At 43.1% G+C, this 13,570-nt stretch overlaps 1 protein-coding gene across 4 annotated transcripts in view; it reads right to left on the bottom strand.

Moving 5' to 3' along the window:
* Window positions 1-2,452: 2,452 nt before the first annotated feature.
* LOC136587127 (ATP-binding cassette sub-family B member 5-like) overlaps window positions 2,453-13,570 on the bottom strand; it is a 173,865-nt gene continuing 162,747 nt past the window's right edge. For all 4 annotated transcript variants that reach the window (XM_066585624.1, XM_066585623.1, XM_066585626.1 and 1 more), the window contains 5 exons: window positions 12,171-12,327; window positions 11,562-11,759; window positions 9,101-9,307; window positions 6,872-7,018; window positions 2,453-6,721 (listed from right to left, as the gene is read on the bottom strand). In XM_066585624.1, the coding sequence (XP_066441721.1) occupies window positions 6,524-6,721; window positions 6,872-7,018; window positions 9,101-9,307; window positions 11,562-11,759; window positions 12,171-12,327 (907 nt within the window). In that variant the 3' untranslated portion in view covers window positions 2,453-6,523. The remainder of the gene's footprint in view (window positions 6,722-6,871; window positions 7,019-9,100; window positions 9,308-11,561; window positions 11,760-12,170; window positions 12,328-13,570) is intronic.

Below are 13,570 nucleotides of genomic sequence, written 5' to 3'. Positions count from 1 at the left end.
TTTTTTAACCAATTCAGGACTAGGCAATCTTTGGCCTTCTGAACCACACAAAATTTGGGGATTTTTCATTGATCCATCCTGGAGCTAATAAACTTTTATTTTTACATCAACAGGACAAGTTGTACTTACAACTTTTTAAGCACTTAAGTTTTATGTTTAAATGTATTTTCATTTTTATTTTGGCGGTAATAAATCACTGAAGGCAGCAGAAACCCCAAAAGATCGAAATTGGGAATCACAGAAATAAAGTCCCTGTTAAAATATAACTTTTAATGATCAATATAACAATTGTCCAAAAAGACAAGACACAGATATAAAGACATCTCACATAGCTATGGTTAATAATAAGCCTCCATAGCACATGGGCATCTGCTCCAAACAATTAGGAGAGTTCTCATTGAAGTATTGAGCCCAATCTCCTACTTGATAGGGATCTATAACAAGTGATTTGAACTCTCAAAAATATACTCTCCTCATTAAAATCATTCCATGAAGAAGTCCCGCAGTCAAATTCTGGGTACTTCCCACTGTATTGCTCTGGCTGCGATATCAATCACTGACGTACCACCAGGGGTCGCAATTGCGACCTGGCTCCTTAGCAAATGGGGCCCGTGGGTCCCCTGCCATATGCGTGCCTCACCACTGCAGCCTGTAGGCCCCCTGCCATATGTGCACTTCAGGATGTGGGTGGCACTGAAAGAGTGGAGGGCCGTTACTGGTGGAGCCAGCAGACAATTACAAGTTGCAGACTCCCAAGGCACACGCTCCTCCCCTCCACTGATAGACTGCAACAGTGATTGATCACAACTGCAGTCTATCAGCGCACTGCCGGCCGTGTGATTGGTCCTGCCTGCTGTGCAGTGACAGGTCGGGGAGCTGAAAAGGAGAGCGCAGGAGTACATGCGGTGGTAAGTACTGTATGTACTCAAATATATACAGCTGGTATAACGTATACCAGCTTTACATATAATTATATACAGGAGATCTCCAGGTAACTGCAGCATGCTCCATATCACTTCGGATTGCGGAGTTTCTCCCATTGCTTTCAATCGGGAAATCTCGCACTGCATGCATCTAGCACATGGTGCGATGCTGCCACTGGATGCATTGAAAACAATGGGTGATGCGAAGGCACACCCAAAGATAGGACATGCCACGATTTATTTCCCACATCGCAGAAAGTAATCGTTCATGTGTATGACACATTCAAAAGAACGTGGTTCATATTCGTGAAAAATTTGTGCATCTTGCAACGCACAAATCTTGCGCTATTTTCTCGGTCATGTGAAAACGCCCTAACCTGGATATCTCTTGTATATGATTATATGTTCAGCTGGTATAATTTATATATCCTATATACTATATATAATTATGTATGGGCAGCGGGTATAAGTTATACATCTCGCTGTATATAGTCATTTCGACGATGCTGGTATAACCTGGTCTATACCAGCATGGTTAATATCACTATATACAGGTGTGAGGAATTAGTGTCGGGATAAGGTAGCAGCCTGGGCATCCACAGGCAGAGACAATGACACAAGGTGTAAAGTTCATAGTCCAGGCTTTACCTGGGTTTATTTCAGCAAAATAAAAACAAAACAGGCCTTAACTCCAGGCCAACAGAAAATCAACACCTGCTCGTCTGAACCCTTACTATACACAGGATGTTCCTGACTACTTACTACAAAACACCACTTGCTGCTCACAGCCAGTCTTTTCCTCAGACATTTCCCAAAGTTTATGGGACTGATAGCGGAGTACATATCCCCACGATGTTGTCAGTTTGGGTCAGTAAATCAGTGGTCACGTCAGAATTTGTGGCTGTGATATAGGTACATAAATGTGTCCATATTATGGTCTTGTGAAACTGGGCTATATAGGGACAAGCCCCACTGATGAGGGGAAAAGTCAGCTGATGCATGAAAATAGTGGATCACCCCTGAACGAGTTTTTTTTGGGTGAGCCACAGATGATTCTGAATTATACATGTACTGTGTTACATCTAGGTTTTTAGGCTCATCATTCTATTATTTTATTTTATTTTTAATGCTAATTAAATTACATTTCACAATTTTTGGCCATTTTCTTTTATGCTTATTTCCATATGCCAAACTTTGTCACTTTACACATTTTTGTACTTTTACACATGGTATGGTCAATCTGCTTTTAAAATAATTATTTTTATTCAAAGTGAGTTTTCAACGTTGAAATTATATTTTCTTCTTCTTTTCTTTCCTTTCTGAATCACCTATTTCTTTGTAATGCCGAAGGCCCACGGATAGATTTTTGCTGTGGAATTCGCAGACAGATGTCTGCCTCAACTTCCGCAGCAATGTTCATCCATAGACATGCTAGGTTAAAAGATTCTCCCCTGCCCACGAGCGGAAATCAACTGCGATTTTCTGCTCGCGGGAGAGAATCGCAACATGTTCTTCTATTCTGTGCGGGAAAAAATCATACGAATGGCTTCAATTGCAGTCAATGGAAGCTGTTGGTCTCACGATACTTTCGCAGTGAGCACTGCAGAAGTATCGTGAGAATCCGCGTCATAGCCCAGCACTGGCGTGTCATACCCTGCACTGTGAGACACTCGCGGCGGATCCAGGCAGGTGAGTATGAGTCTCTGGGGGGTACCGGTTCTAATTCCGCTGCGAGATTTCGCAGTTGGAATCCGACCCGGCCATGGGCATGAAGGCTAACCCTTAGTTTTGTACAGTATTCTTGTCTACATTGTTGCTTTTACTGTATAGTTTAACATGCAGTATTTCTGAGGAAGAGGCTTAGACCTTGAAACATGTCACTTGCTGGTTTTCTAATAAAAAGATAAGTCATCTTTATCCTGGACTCGAATTGCCTTTTATTACACTGCCGCGTGCCAGTGCTTTTTCTCATCTGTTCTGTCAAGGGCAAATGTACACCCAGTTGTCTGTTAATTGATACATTTCCAGGATAAGTAACATAGGAACAGTACAACTCAGAGTTGTCAGAAAAGAGGCTCCAGAATTGGTATTTAATGAGGAATACAAATAATTTTTAAAACTGAAATATCAGGAGAAATGACATATGTTATGTAAATAGCAGAAAGAAGTAAAGACTCGGCAGCATAAATCTGGTGCAAAACAACAAGAAAGCTTTATTCTCCCATAACGTATGGATAAGCTATAGGTATTCTATAGACATTGTTCACACTCAAGCGTCCTGAAGTCTGAGTACTAATGAGTGGAGGTACTTGTCTGGCCAAGAGTCTGTGGAATGACCCTATCCCTTTCCATCTCTGGAGTGTTCCCCGTCCAGTAGCGGTTCCTGTCAGATAACTTGGCCTGCAGGACCGGTTTCATCCTGTGTTTCCTCCCTGATCTCAATTCTGCTGTTATTCGCTTGCACTGTCTCTTTTTCAAAGTATGCCTTGTATTGCTGAAGTTTGCAAGTAAAAGTTATTCCAGGCCCTGACTGTTCCCGGGTAGCTGAGGTACTTAAACTGTCTGTGGCTCATTTATTTTTCCCTGCCGATGTTCATGCCGGGAGGTATCGGAATGGTGGCGTCACCCGTGACAAATCCCTCTACACCTGTTACCCTGTTTATTGGGCATCCCCACGCCGGGGGTGTCCAGAAGAGGCCCAGCACTGCTACGTGTGTCCCTCCGGGAGGGAACATGGTAAGTGCCGCCGTGACAAGCCAACACTTTACCCTCCCAGCTCTTCAGCGTATTTCATGTGTCCGGGGTTACCCCACGGGACGCTGCACATATATAGACTTGATTATCTGTGGTCACCTTCTGTGTTCTGTGCTTCCCCCCTCATGTTAACAAATCTGTCATTTCAGACTTATTTCCACCTTCAGTGTGACCCATTATCTGTAAAATTCCATTGAAAACAAACTGAAATCTTTTAGGGTGAGGAGAGAAAAAAATAATGCATTATTGTAAAATAAATCTGAAATCCCAAAAGAAAACCAGCAATGAGTAAAGACGGCAGCATTCAGCAGAAGTTCTAGTTTTACTTTATATATAATAGACAAATGACATATAGCGCATATTAGTACACAATAGGTAAAGGGGCATACTTACAAAACAACAACTTTCTAGATAGATGTTAAAGGGATTGTCCAAGATTACAATGGAGGCTCTGCATTGTCTTCCAGAAACAACACCTCTCTTGTCTATTGGTCAGAGGTGTAACTCTAATGGGTGCAGAAGATGAGGTTGCACACTGCCCTGCAGATTAGGTCTCTCTTCCCCATATAAGGAGACCAGTTTTATGAATGAAGCCCATGTAGCTTCAAGCTATGGTTCTGCCATGGAGTTCAGCCACATTCACCTCTATTAAGGAAGGCTAAAAATACCGGGCACAACCCATGAACAAAAGGGGCGCTGTTTTTGGAAAAATAAAAACAGACCATTCATTCTAATTCAGGACAAATAGGGCTCAGGTAGAAGGGCACATTTTTTACGCATGTAAAGGTGTTGGGAAAAAAAAATAGCACATTGCGTGTAGAAAAAGATTGCATGACCGGGTGCATTTGCACTCATGTGTCCTATCTTTTGCAGTTGTGAATTTTAAGCGCTTGTAAAAAACGGAGATGTGACCGCTTTCATTGGAAAGTATTAGTTCTTATAGATCCGTTTTGAAAACGCGCCTACACATGCGAGAAAAATTCGCTCTTAATGTTCACTGTGAAATGCTGGTGGAGTTTTTTCTTTTAACAGTATATTTAGAGGATTGTACTAAATGTTCAAAAATATCAGCGACAGAATCGGAAACAAAGTTAGAAATAATTTTTCTACAGACTAATATATAACCGATTGTTTACCCATAAATACTGCAAAAAAATCATTGTACCTTGAAAACAAATAATATTAAATACAATTCTAAGATACAGTAAAATCGGAAGCAATAAAACAGCCTTAGTGCTGAGGTATCGTCATAGACCTGCATTTATACATTGACCCTACTACAAAGTATGCAGCAAGCTCCAATGCTCCCCTGGAAGCAGCTGAAGGAAAGCAGAACTTAATCACTTACATTCTTTTTCAAAAAGTACTCACCATGCTATAAAAATAAAAGTAGACCTATTCACTCATCGGCTCCCCCACCACTCCTGTTACACCGATGCTGGGTTCCGTAAAGGTCTTGACTTCTGAGTGCAGCAAGTCAGCGATTGCTTAAATCATGGACAGGTGAATGCCACAGTCAATCAGTGACTCACTTTGACGTTAACTTCACACGGGTGAGCGCGATAATTGGCTGCGAATACCGCCCCTATATCGCACTCCCCACCATAGGAAATCCCCATGTGTGAAATCCTCTTCGGGCATGAAGAGAACCTCCGCCGCGGCTGTGACAGAATCATTGACTTTCTCCCATTGCTTTTGATGTGGCTGGTGCTGCTACCGCCGACCCAATTGAAAACAATGGAGCTGCGATGTGAGATCATGCAGCCAAATAGAACATGTCGCGATTTGTTTCCCGCATCGCGAAGCCATGTAGAAAAACATCACTCATGTGTATGACCCTATTCAAAAGAATGAGGTTCATATTTATGCATCTCATAACACACAAATCATGCACGATTTAATTGCCTGTGTGAAGCCGGCTTGACTGCTGTGGTTCCATTGTCAGGCCGGCAGGGAACGGAAGAGGCAGAGGAGCGGATCAGGTGAGTATGGCTTCCTTTATTTTTTTTACAGCATGGTGAAAACCTTTAGACTTTTCCTTCATCCGTAGAAAACTGCTTTAACACTCCATCTTTCCATAGAATATGTATAAAACAAATGCAGCTCCGACCACACTTCCGACCTCCAGTGTATAGAATGTTGTGTTAAAAGGAACCGATCATCAAGTATAAGCACCACAAACTAAGTTATGGTCCTTATAGTTTGGGTGACATGGAGTCCAGGCAGCTTCTTTTCCTACTGACCTGGTTCCTCGTTCCTGCAGTGCCAGCGCACACAGCAAGCTTGATTTTTTTCCAGAAGGTTGTACTCATACACTCCAATACAGATGAATGGGAATGCATGTGCACATCTTTCTAAAAAGGCACACTGACTTTGTCGGAGAACCGCAAGAACAGAGGTTCCCCGGACTCCATGTCACCTAAACTATAAGCAGTATAACTTATTTTATGGTGCTTATACTTGATGACCGATTTCCTTTAAGAACAAAGCACAGTCAAGTGTTAAAGCTATAGATACCTTATCATACTTATTTAACAGGCAGAAAGGTGGTCTGCCTTATTCATTGTGATCCTCGTTGATCTATATAACCACAGTTTTTTCATTTCCATTGAATAGAGACAACAGTTGAGTCTCAGCTGGGTCACAACACCCATAATAGAGTCCTTTAACCCAAACTGGGATTGGTAAGACTCAACAATTCGTCCTCTTTGTACTGATGTTTGCTCTTCTTCATGCTGTTGTATTTAGAAGCAGTCTCCCATCCATGACTGCTAGGGTTGACTTTCTACACCACAATTGTATGTAGCTGGATTTGTATTTAGACTTCACCATATGGTTATTCGACATTACGTTATAGTTTGTGCATTCACAAGGTCGTAATACTCCCCTCGGTGTGACAGAAGCTGTTGATGAGTTCCTTTTTCTATTACTTCACCATTCTTCATAACGATAATGAGATCTGCATTCTGGACTGTGGACAATCTATGAGCGATTAGGATACAAGTCCTTCCTTTCCGTGCTTGATCCAGTGCTTGTTGTACTACCTGACCATGACAGAAAAAGATAACATTCAAGTTTGACCAAAATAAGTAGACCCACAATGAATACCCCCTGTCACCCAACCTTATGCCTGTTAGTGTTGGGTAATGAGGTATATAAAAGGGTAGTAATTAAAAATTATGCTTTATCCTCACCTTTTCACTTTCATTGTCCAAGGCTGAGGTGGCTTCATCAAGAAGCAGAACTTTTGGAGAGCGGATGAGAGCTCGGGCGATAGCGATTCTCTGCTTTTGGCCCCCAGACAACTGAGTACCTTTTCCTCCAACTCGAGTGTTATATTTCTGAGAGGTTAATTGTACATGTTAGAAGCAGCATATTACATGTACATGTGTGTATTACTGATCTGCGTTGTACAAAGCTTCCATATAGCAATGTAATACCCATAGGTATGTATAACCCAATACTCTACTCTCAATTTCTAATGGAGGCAGATAGAGGTCTTCTTTCTAACAGATACATTTGGAATCTGGTTCTAGAGAAGGACAAGGCATCTTATAGAAGCATAAGATAATAACACAGAGTACCTACTGGTCTGTAATGCAGGGCTCTGTGTGTCTCCTTATTTGCATATTACCCAGAGGAGCATGCATGGCCTTCTAAGTCTCCTCATAAATCTTCTAGGTGCTCTGCTCAAGGAGAGACAATGCCTCTCCCAACTCCCGTCATAGGACTCTCTCTAGCTAAGCCAGAATCCTACTGCATAATAATGAGGAGCAAAACTCCCTGAAACAGTTGTCTGTGTATGGATTCTGGCTTGGCTTTCAATTCCCAGTCATTGTTAAGATCTGTATTAAGGGTCGGACATTGATTTGCAGGAATGCTGCCATCCAATAGTTACTAATAGTACTAAATGCTATAGCTAACACCTTGTCTCCCTGATGATGCTATTTAGACAGCAAAACATGTTGTAGCTTTACTATGAGGAGTTACACAGCTAGTTTTTAGATATCAGTCTGTGATAGTCAGTCAGAAAATGTATCTCTATTAAAACACCATCTCTAATAATACATCTAATAAAATACCAAATGGTAATCTCACCATCCAATAGGTGGCGCTGTAGAGGCATTATTCTATTTTCCTTATTTGCATATTTCCCATAGGAGCATGCATTGCCTTATAAGTCTCCTCACACAGCTTCTAAGATGCTCTCCTTAAGGAGAGGCAATAACCGCCCTTAGAGGATCAGCGCTTTGTTGTGTGCATGTAGCCTAAGGCTGTCATCACACGAAGACGTAAGCAGAAATTCTCATCATAAAAATTGTTAAAGGCTTCTAATTGTTCCCCTTCTAAAATTGGCCATAAAAGTCAGTTGATGGTTAAACAAGCATTGAATGAATGATCGCCTGGTAAATGATCATTTTGCAGATGCAGCCATACACATTTTAGCCCATTTTGACCATTACAGTCATTCGAACTGGCCATACATGTTCATTCACACCGGCCGAGGAGTGAATCATTTTTCTAGAAACGTTTTTTTTTTCAAAGAAAGATTCTTCATGTATGAAAGATCTTTCATCCGACTGGACAAAAATTTCAAACTTGGCTGAAATCTTTCCAGACTTCAATGACAATCTGTCATCGATCAGCTAAAAGGAGCATTTGCTGTTAAATTTCACCCGATGAATAGTTGTTTTGGTTGAAATTGTCCATTTTCATAAATTTTATAGTCTAATGTGTTTGGGAATCCCGAACTTATGTGATCTACCTAGTCGCAATATTTTTAATGGATGGGACATTTGCATAATCCGAACCCTGTTTCTAAGAAAACACCCATGGGTGATGCTGTTGAACAAGTGTTTACTGATCTGGTATCAGTGAAGAGGGAACTGAGTGTCTATAGAGAGCAAGTCTGTGGCCAGAAGATTTCCATGGTATAAAAAAGTTGTCCAGTTGGAAAGTACTGATTGCCTATTTTCAGGATAGGCCCTCGATAGTAGATGAGCAGTCTGTCACATGGCACCCCCGACAATCAGCTGTTGACTGGTGCACTCGTGTTCTCAGCTAATTTGTGCAGGAATCAGACAGCTCCCATCCCACTACAGTGGCCCGGGTTGGTATTGCAGGCCAAGTTCCCATTCATTTTATCTAGAACTTGGCCTGCAATAACAAGTTGAACCACTGCAGTGGGAACAAAATTGTCTGCTTCCAGTAGAAATCAGCTGATTTAGATGGACAACTCATCAACTGTGATCCCTGGTGATGGACGCACACAGATCTACTATTGATAACCTATTCTGATGGTCTGTCTAGATTGCTGGAGGTTTTGTTCCTTTCCTCAGTCCTACATACTGTACACAGACCATAGAGACCATGGGTGCAAAATGGATATGTGTTTTGTAATATAATCCTAGCCAAATGTTTACCTCTGGCAGCTCTTCTATGAAGGAGTGAATATTTGCAGCTTTTGCAGCACGTTGTATCTCCTCCATAGGAACTTCACGGGAGTTGTCCCCATAGGCGATGTTTTCAGCAATACTGCGGTCAAACAGTACTGGTTCCTGGGATACAATTCCTATCTGATTTCTTAGCCACTGTACATTCAAGTTCTTGGCTCCATTTTTGTCAAACAGCTGAAAACAAAGAGTTGATGGTTAAAGATTTTAGAGGAAAAGTTATAACTAATAGTTATAAATTGTAATGTGAAGATCGAACGCAGTCTGAAAATCTGACTCTTTTCAGAGCCTTGTGCACTGATTCTCCCATAGAAGTCTATGGGAGAGCAAATGCTCAGTGGTCTAAAGAGTCATTTTTTCAGACTGTGCACTATTTTCACTGGGCTGCTGATGAGTATAGGAAACAAAACCCCCGATTCCTCTTCACCTCCTGGAGCTGCACGGTACTGTTGTATCTTGTCTCCAGCAGATCAGTGGATGGAGACAAGGGGTTGTGTTGCTGGCTATTGGTCCCCGACTCCCAGGTAAGTCCCCCCCCCCCCCTTCATCTCACCTCACTGCTGTTGTCACTGTCCCTGATGCTTAGATGTATCTGCTCTCAGCTCCGAACAAGCACTCTCCCCCGGTAATCTCACCTACCCGCTGCTGTGACCATCCCTGCCGCTTGGAGTTATTGGCTCCCCGCTCCTGCGTTCTTCGTTGTGAGTGTCCCTGGCGGCCTGCCATCAATGCTGCAAGATCTGGCAGCGCTGATGTGAGTTCGACATGGAGAATGACAGCGAGGACCGGACAGCGGTGGAGCAGAGAGGGGAGAAGGCACAGGGACAGTGACAGGTAACAGGAGGGGAGCCTGAATGCGCCAGACATATTGCAGCGCTAATGGCAGGCCGGTGGGGAGAGTTACTATGGATAGCGCTTGAGTGGGTAGCCGATAATGAAGGGCCAATGATGAATGGCTGAAGGCTGCCTGTGATTGGCTGAGCGCTCATCCAATGACACCCTGCTTCCTGGAGGTGGGGATTTTTCAATCCCCAGCTTCCAGAACACAGAAGGCAACTGCCAGGGCTGGAGAGAAGAGCCAGATAGCTCTTCTAGGTGAGTAGCTAGCCATGATTCTCAGGGTAGGACTTATATTTCAATCCCTTCCCCGAAAATCATCGCTGCGGGGGTTGCCTGCAACCCACTGCTTTTCAACGGGCCGGCCCCATAGAGAAACATGGGAGAGCATCATGGACTTCTGCCACAGCTGTGACAGTTGTGACACGTGTGGCAGAGGATTCCTTCATCCCCACGGTCCCCACGCTGTCACAGCTGTGCCAGAAGTCCGCGATGCACTCCCTATGTTTTTAATGGGGCCAGCGCTGCTGGCGCCGGCCCATTGATAAAACTGAGCAATATCATAGATTTTGTGTCCTGCGAGACTTAAGAAAAAAAAACACAAATGAGTATTAATCCATTGAAAATCATTGGTTTCATTATCATCGCTCTCACATCGCAAGAAAAAATATCGCTACTGGGTGCCTACCCTTATACAGGCAATTTACCTAATAAGTGCTTATTTGTCCCAGACAGCCTGAAATCTGTTTTTTTAATAGAGATGAGCGAGCATACTCACTAAGGCAAACTACTCGAGTGAGTAGTGCCTTATGCGAGTACCTGCCGCTCGTCTCTAAAGTTTCGGGTGCCGGCCAGGGAGAGCGGTGAGTTGCGGGAGTGAGCAGAGGGGTGCAGGGTGGGGAGAGAGTAAGAGATAGATCTCCCCCCCATTCCTCCCCGCTCTCCCCCGCCGCTCCACGCCCCCGCGCCGGCACCCGAATCTTTAGAGACGAGTGGGCAGGTACTCGCATAAGGCAGTACTCGCTCGAATAGTTTGCCTTGGCGAGTACGCTCGCTCATCTCTTTTTTTTAACCTTTAGCAAGTTAAAATAAATTTATATCTAATAAAAATTATATTTTAGGGAACTTGATATAGGGGTTAATGCCTCTGGCATATGTCTTCACTTTAAGTCATTTATGACCCTTGCCGAGCTTCAAAGCCATTTTTTCTGATCAGTTGTTGTAAATTAGATAATAATCAGATTACATTTTATTAGTAATCAATGCAGAAATCCAGGGAATTTTAAAGGGTTCACTTATATATTTTTTTGCAGCCAGAGGCGTAACTTTAAGCTTCTGAACCCTAATGCAAAAGCTGTAACAGGGCCCCCAACTTTAATGCTTTATTCATAGTACTGGGCTCCCTATATGGAGAAGAGTGGCCTTTTGGGCCCCCTAAGGCTCCTGGGCCCGGTTGCAACTGCATCCCCTACATCCCCTATAGTTACACCCCTGCTTGCAGCTGTATCATATCAGCAGATGATTTTACTGGATTTCCTCTTTCAATAATTCACAAAGGTTATTCAATGATTCTGATGAAAGTCTGAGATCTTACCACCGCTCCTTGGTGTGGATCATAGAACCTCTGGAGAAGCTGAATAGAGGTGCTTTTCCCACATCCACTGCCGCCTACAAATGCCACCGTTTGTCCTCGGAGTATGGCAACAGATAGCGATTTCAGCACAGGCACATCCGGGCGAGACGGATAATTGAAGCAAACTTTTGATAAACCCAAATTTCCGTCATAGTCTTCCTATTTGTAGAAAATATAAATTAATGTTAGAATCAAAAAGTATATTATAAGGGTTAATAAATAGAGATGAGCAAACGTACTCGTTTCGAGTAATTACTCGATCGAGCACCGCGGTTTTCGAGTACTTCCGTACTCGGGTGAAAAGATTCGGGGGGCGCCGGGGGGCGGCGTGGCGGAGCGGGGGGTAGCTGCGGGGAACAGGGGGGAGCCCTCTCTCTCTCCCTCTCCCCCCCACTCCCCGCTGCAACCCCCCACTCACCCACGGCGCCCCCCGAATCTTTTCGCCCGAGTACGGAAGTACTCGAAAATCGCGGTGCTCGGGCGAAAAAGGGGCGTGGCCGAGTAGGTTCGCTCATCTCTATTAATAAACTGTCCCGACCCTTCCATACATACTGGCTGTCTCTGACTTACCGGTTTCTCTCCCGCCGTGTTGTAGCTGTCAATAGACGGCTCGCTGTAGAATAAGCTAAACAGATGGGAAGCTGCGGATTTGGCTTTTGCATAATCTGGAGCGAAGGATAATATTTGGCCTACAATAATGGATCCGTACGTCAGGCAGGAAAACACACTGCAAAATATAGCAATAATTTTCATAAGAAGATAGTCATTTTATTTCATTTCTAACCCCAAAAATAATTGCATTCATACATTTCAAGAAAACAAAATACATTATTTTAGCTAGTTGTATGTACTTTTATTATTATATTAGAATATAGATTTTGATGTTGACATTAATAATAGAAACATATTTACACCAACCTCAATGATAATAATATATATATACACTACCGTTCAAAAGTTTGGGGTCACCCAAACAATTTTGTGTTTTCCATGAAAAGTCACACTTATTCACCGCCATGCGTTGTGAAATGAATAGAAAATAGAGTCAAGACATTGACAAGGTTAGAAATAATGATTTGTATTTGAAATAACATTGTTTTTACATCAAACTTTGCTTTCGTCAAAGAATCCTCCTTTTGCAGCAATTACAGCATTGCACACCTTTGACATTCTAGCTGTTAATTTGTTGAGGTAAGCTTGTGAAATTGCACCCCACGCTTCTAGAAGCATCTCCCACAAGTTGGATTGGTTGGATGGGCACTTCTGGCGTACCATACGGTCAAGCTGCTCCCACAACAGCTCAATGGGGTTCAGATCTGGTGACTGCGCTGGCCACTCCATTACCGATAGAATACCAGCTGCCTGCTTCTGCTGTAAATAGTTCTTGCACAATTTGGAGGTGTGTTTAGGATCATTGTCCTGTTGTAGGATGAAATTGGTTCCAATCAAGCGCTGTCCACTGGGTATGGCATGGCGTTGCAAAATGGAGTGATAGCCTTCCTTATTCAGAATCCCTTTTACCCTGTACAAATCTCCCACCTTACCAGCACCAAAGCAACCCCAGACCATCACATTACCTCCACCATGCTTAACAGATGGCGTCAGGCATTCTTCCAGCATGTTTTCATTTGTTCTGCGTCTCACAAACGTTCTTGTTTGTGATTCAAACACCTCAAACTTGGATTCATCCGTCCACAACACTTTTTTCCAGTCTTCCTCTGTCCAATGTCTGTGTTCTTTTGCCCATCTTAATCTTTTTCTTTTATTGGCCAGTCTCAGATATGGCTTTTTCTTTGCCACTCTGCCCTGAAGCCCAAAATCCCGCAGCCGCCTCTTCACTGTAGATGTTGACACTGGTGTTTTGCGGGTACTATTTAATGAAGATGCCAGTTGGGTACCTGGGAGGCGTCTGTTTCTCAAACTAGAGACTCTAATGTGCTTATCTTCTTGCTTAGTTGTGCAACGCGGCC

This window comes from Eleutherodactylus coqui, chromosome 12 (genome assembly GCF_035609145.1).
Source record: "Eleutherodactylus coqui strain aEleCoq1 chromosome 12, aEleCoq1.hap1, whole genome shotgun sequence".
Classification (NCBI taxonomy): Eukaryota; Metazoa; Chordata; class Amphibia; order Anura; family Eleutherodactylidae; genus Eleutherodactylus; species Eleutherodactylus coqui.
This window is presented reverse-complemented; position numbering and strand designations above follow the sequence as displayed.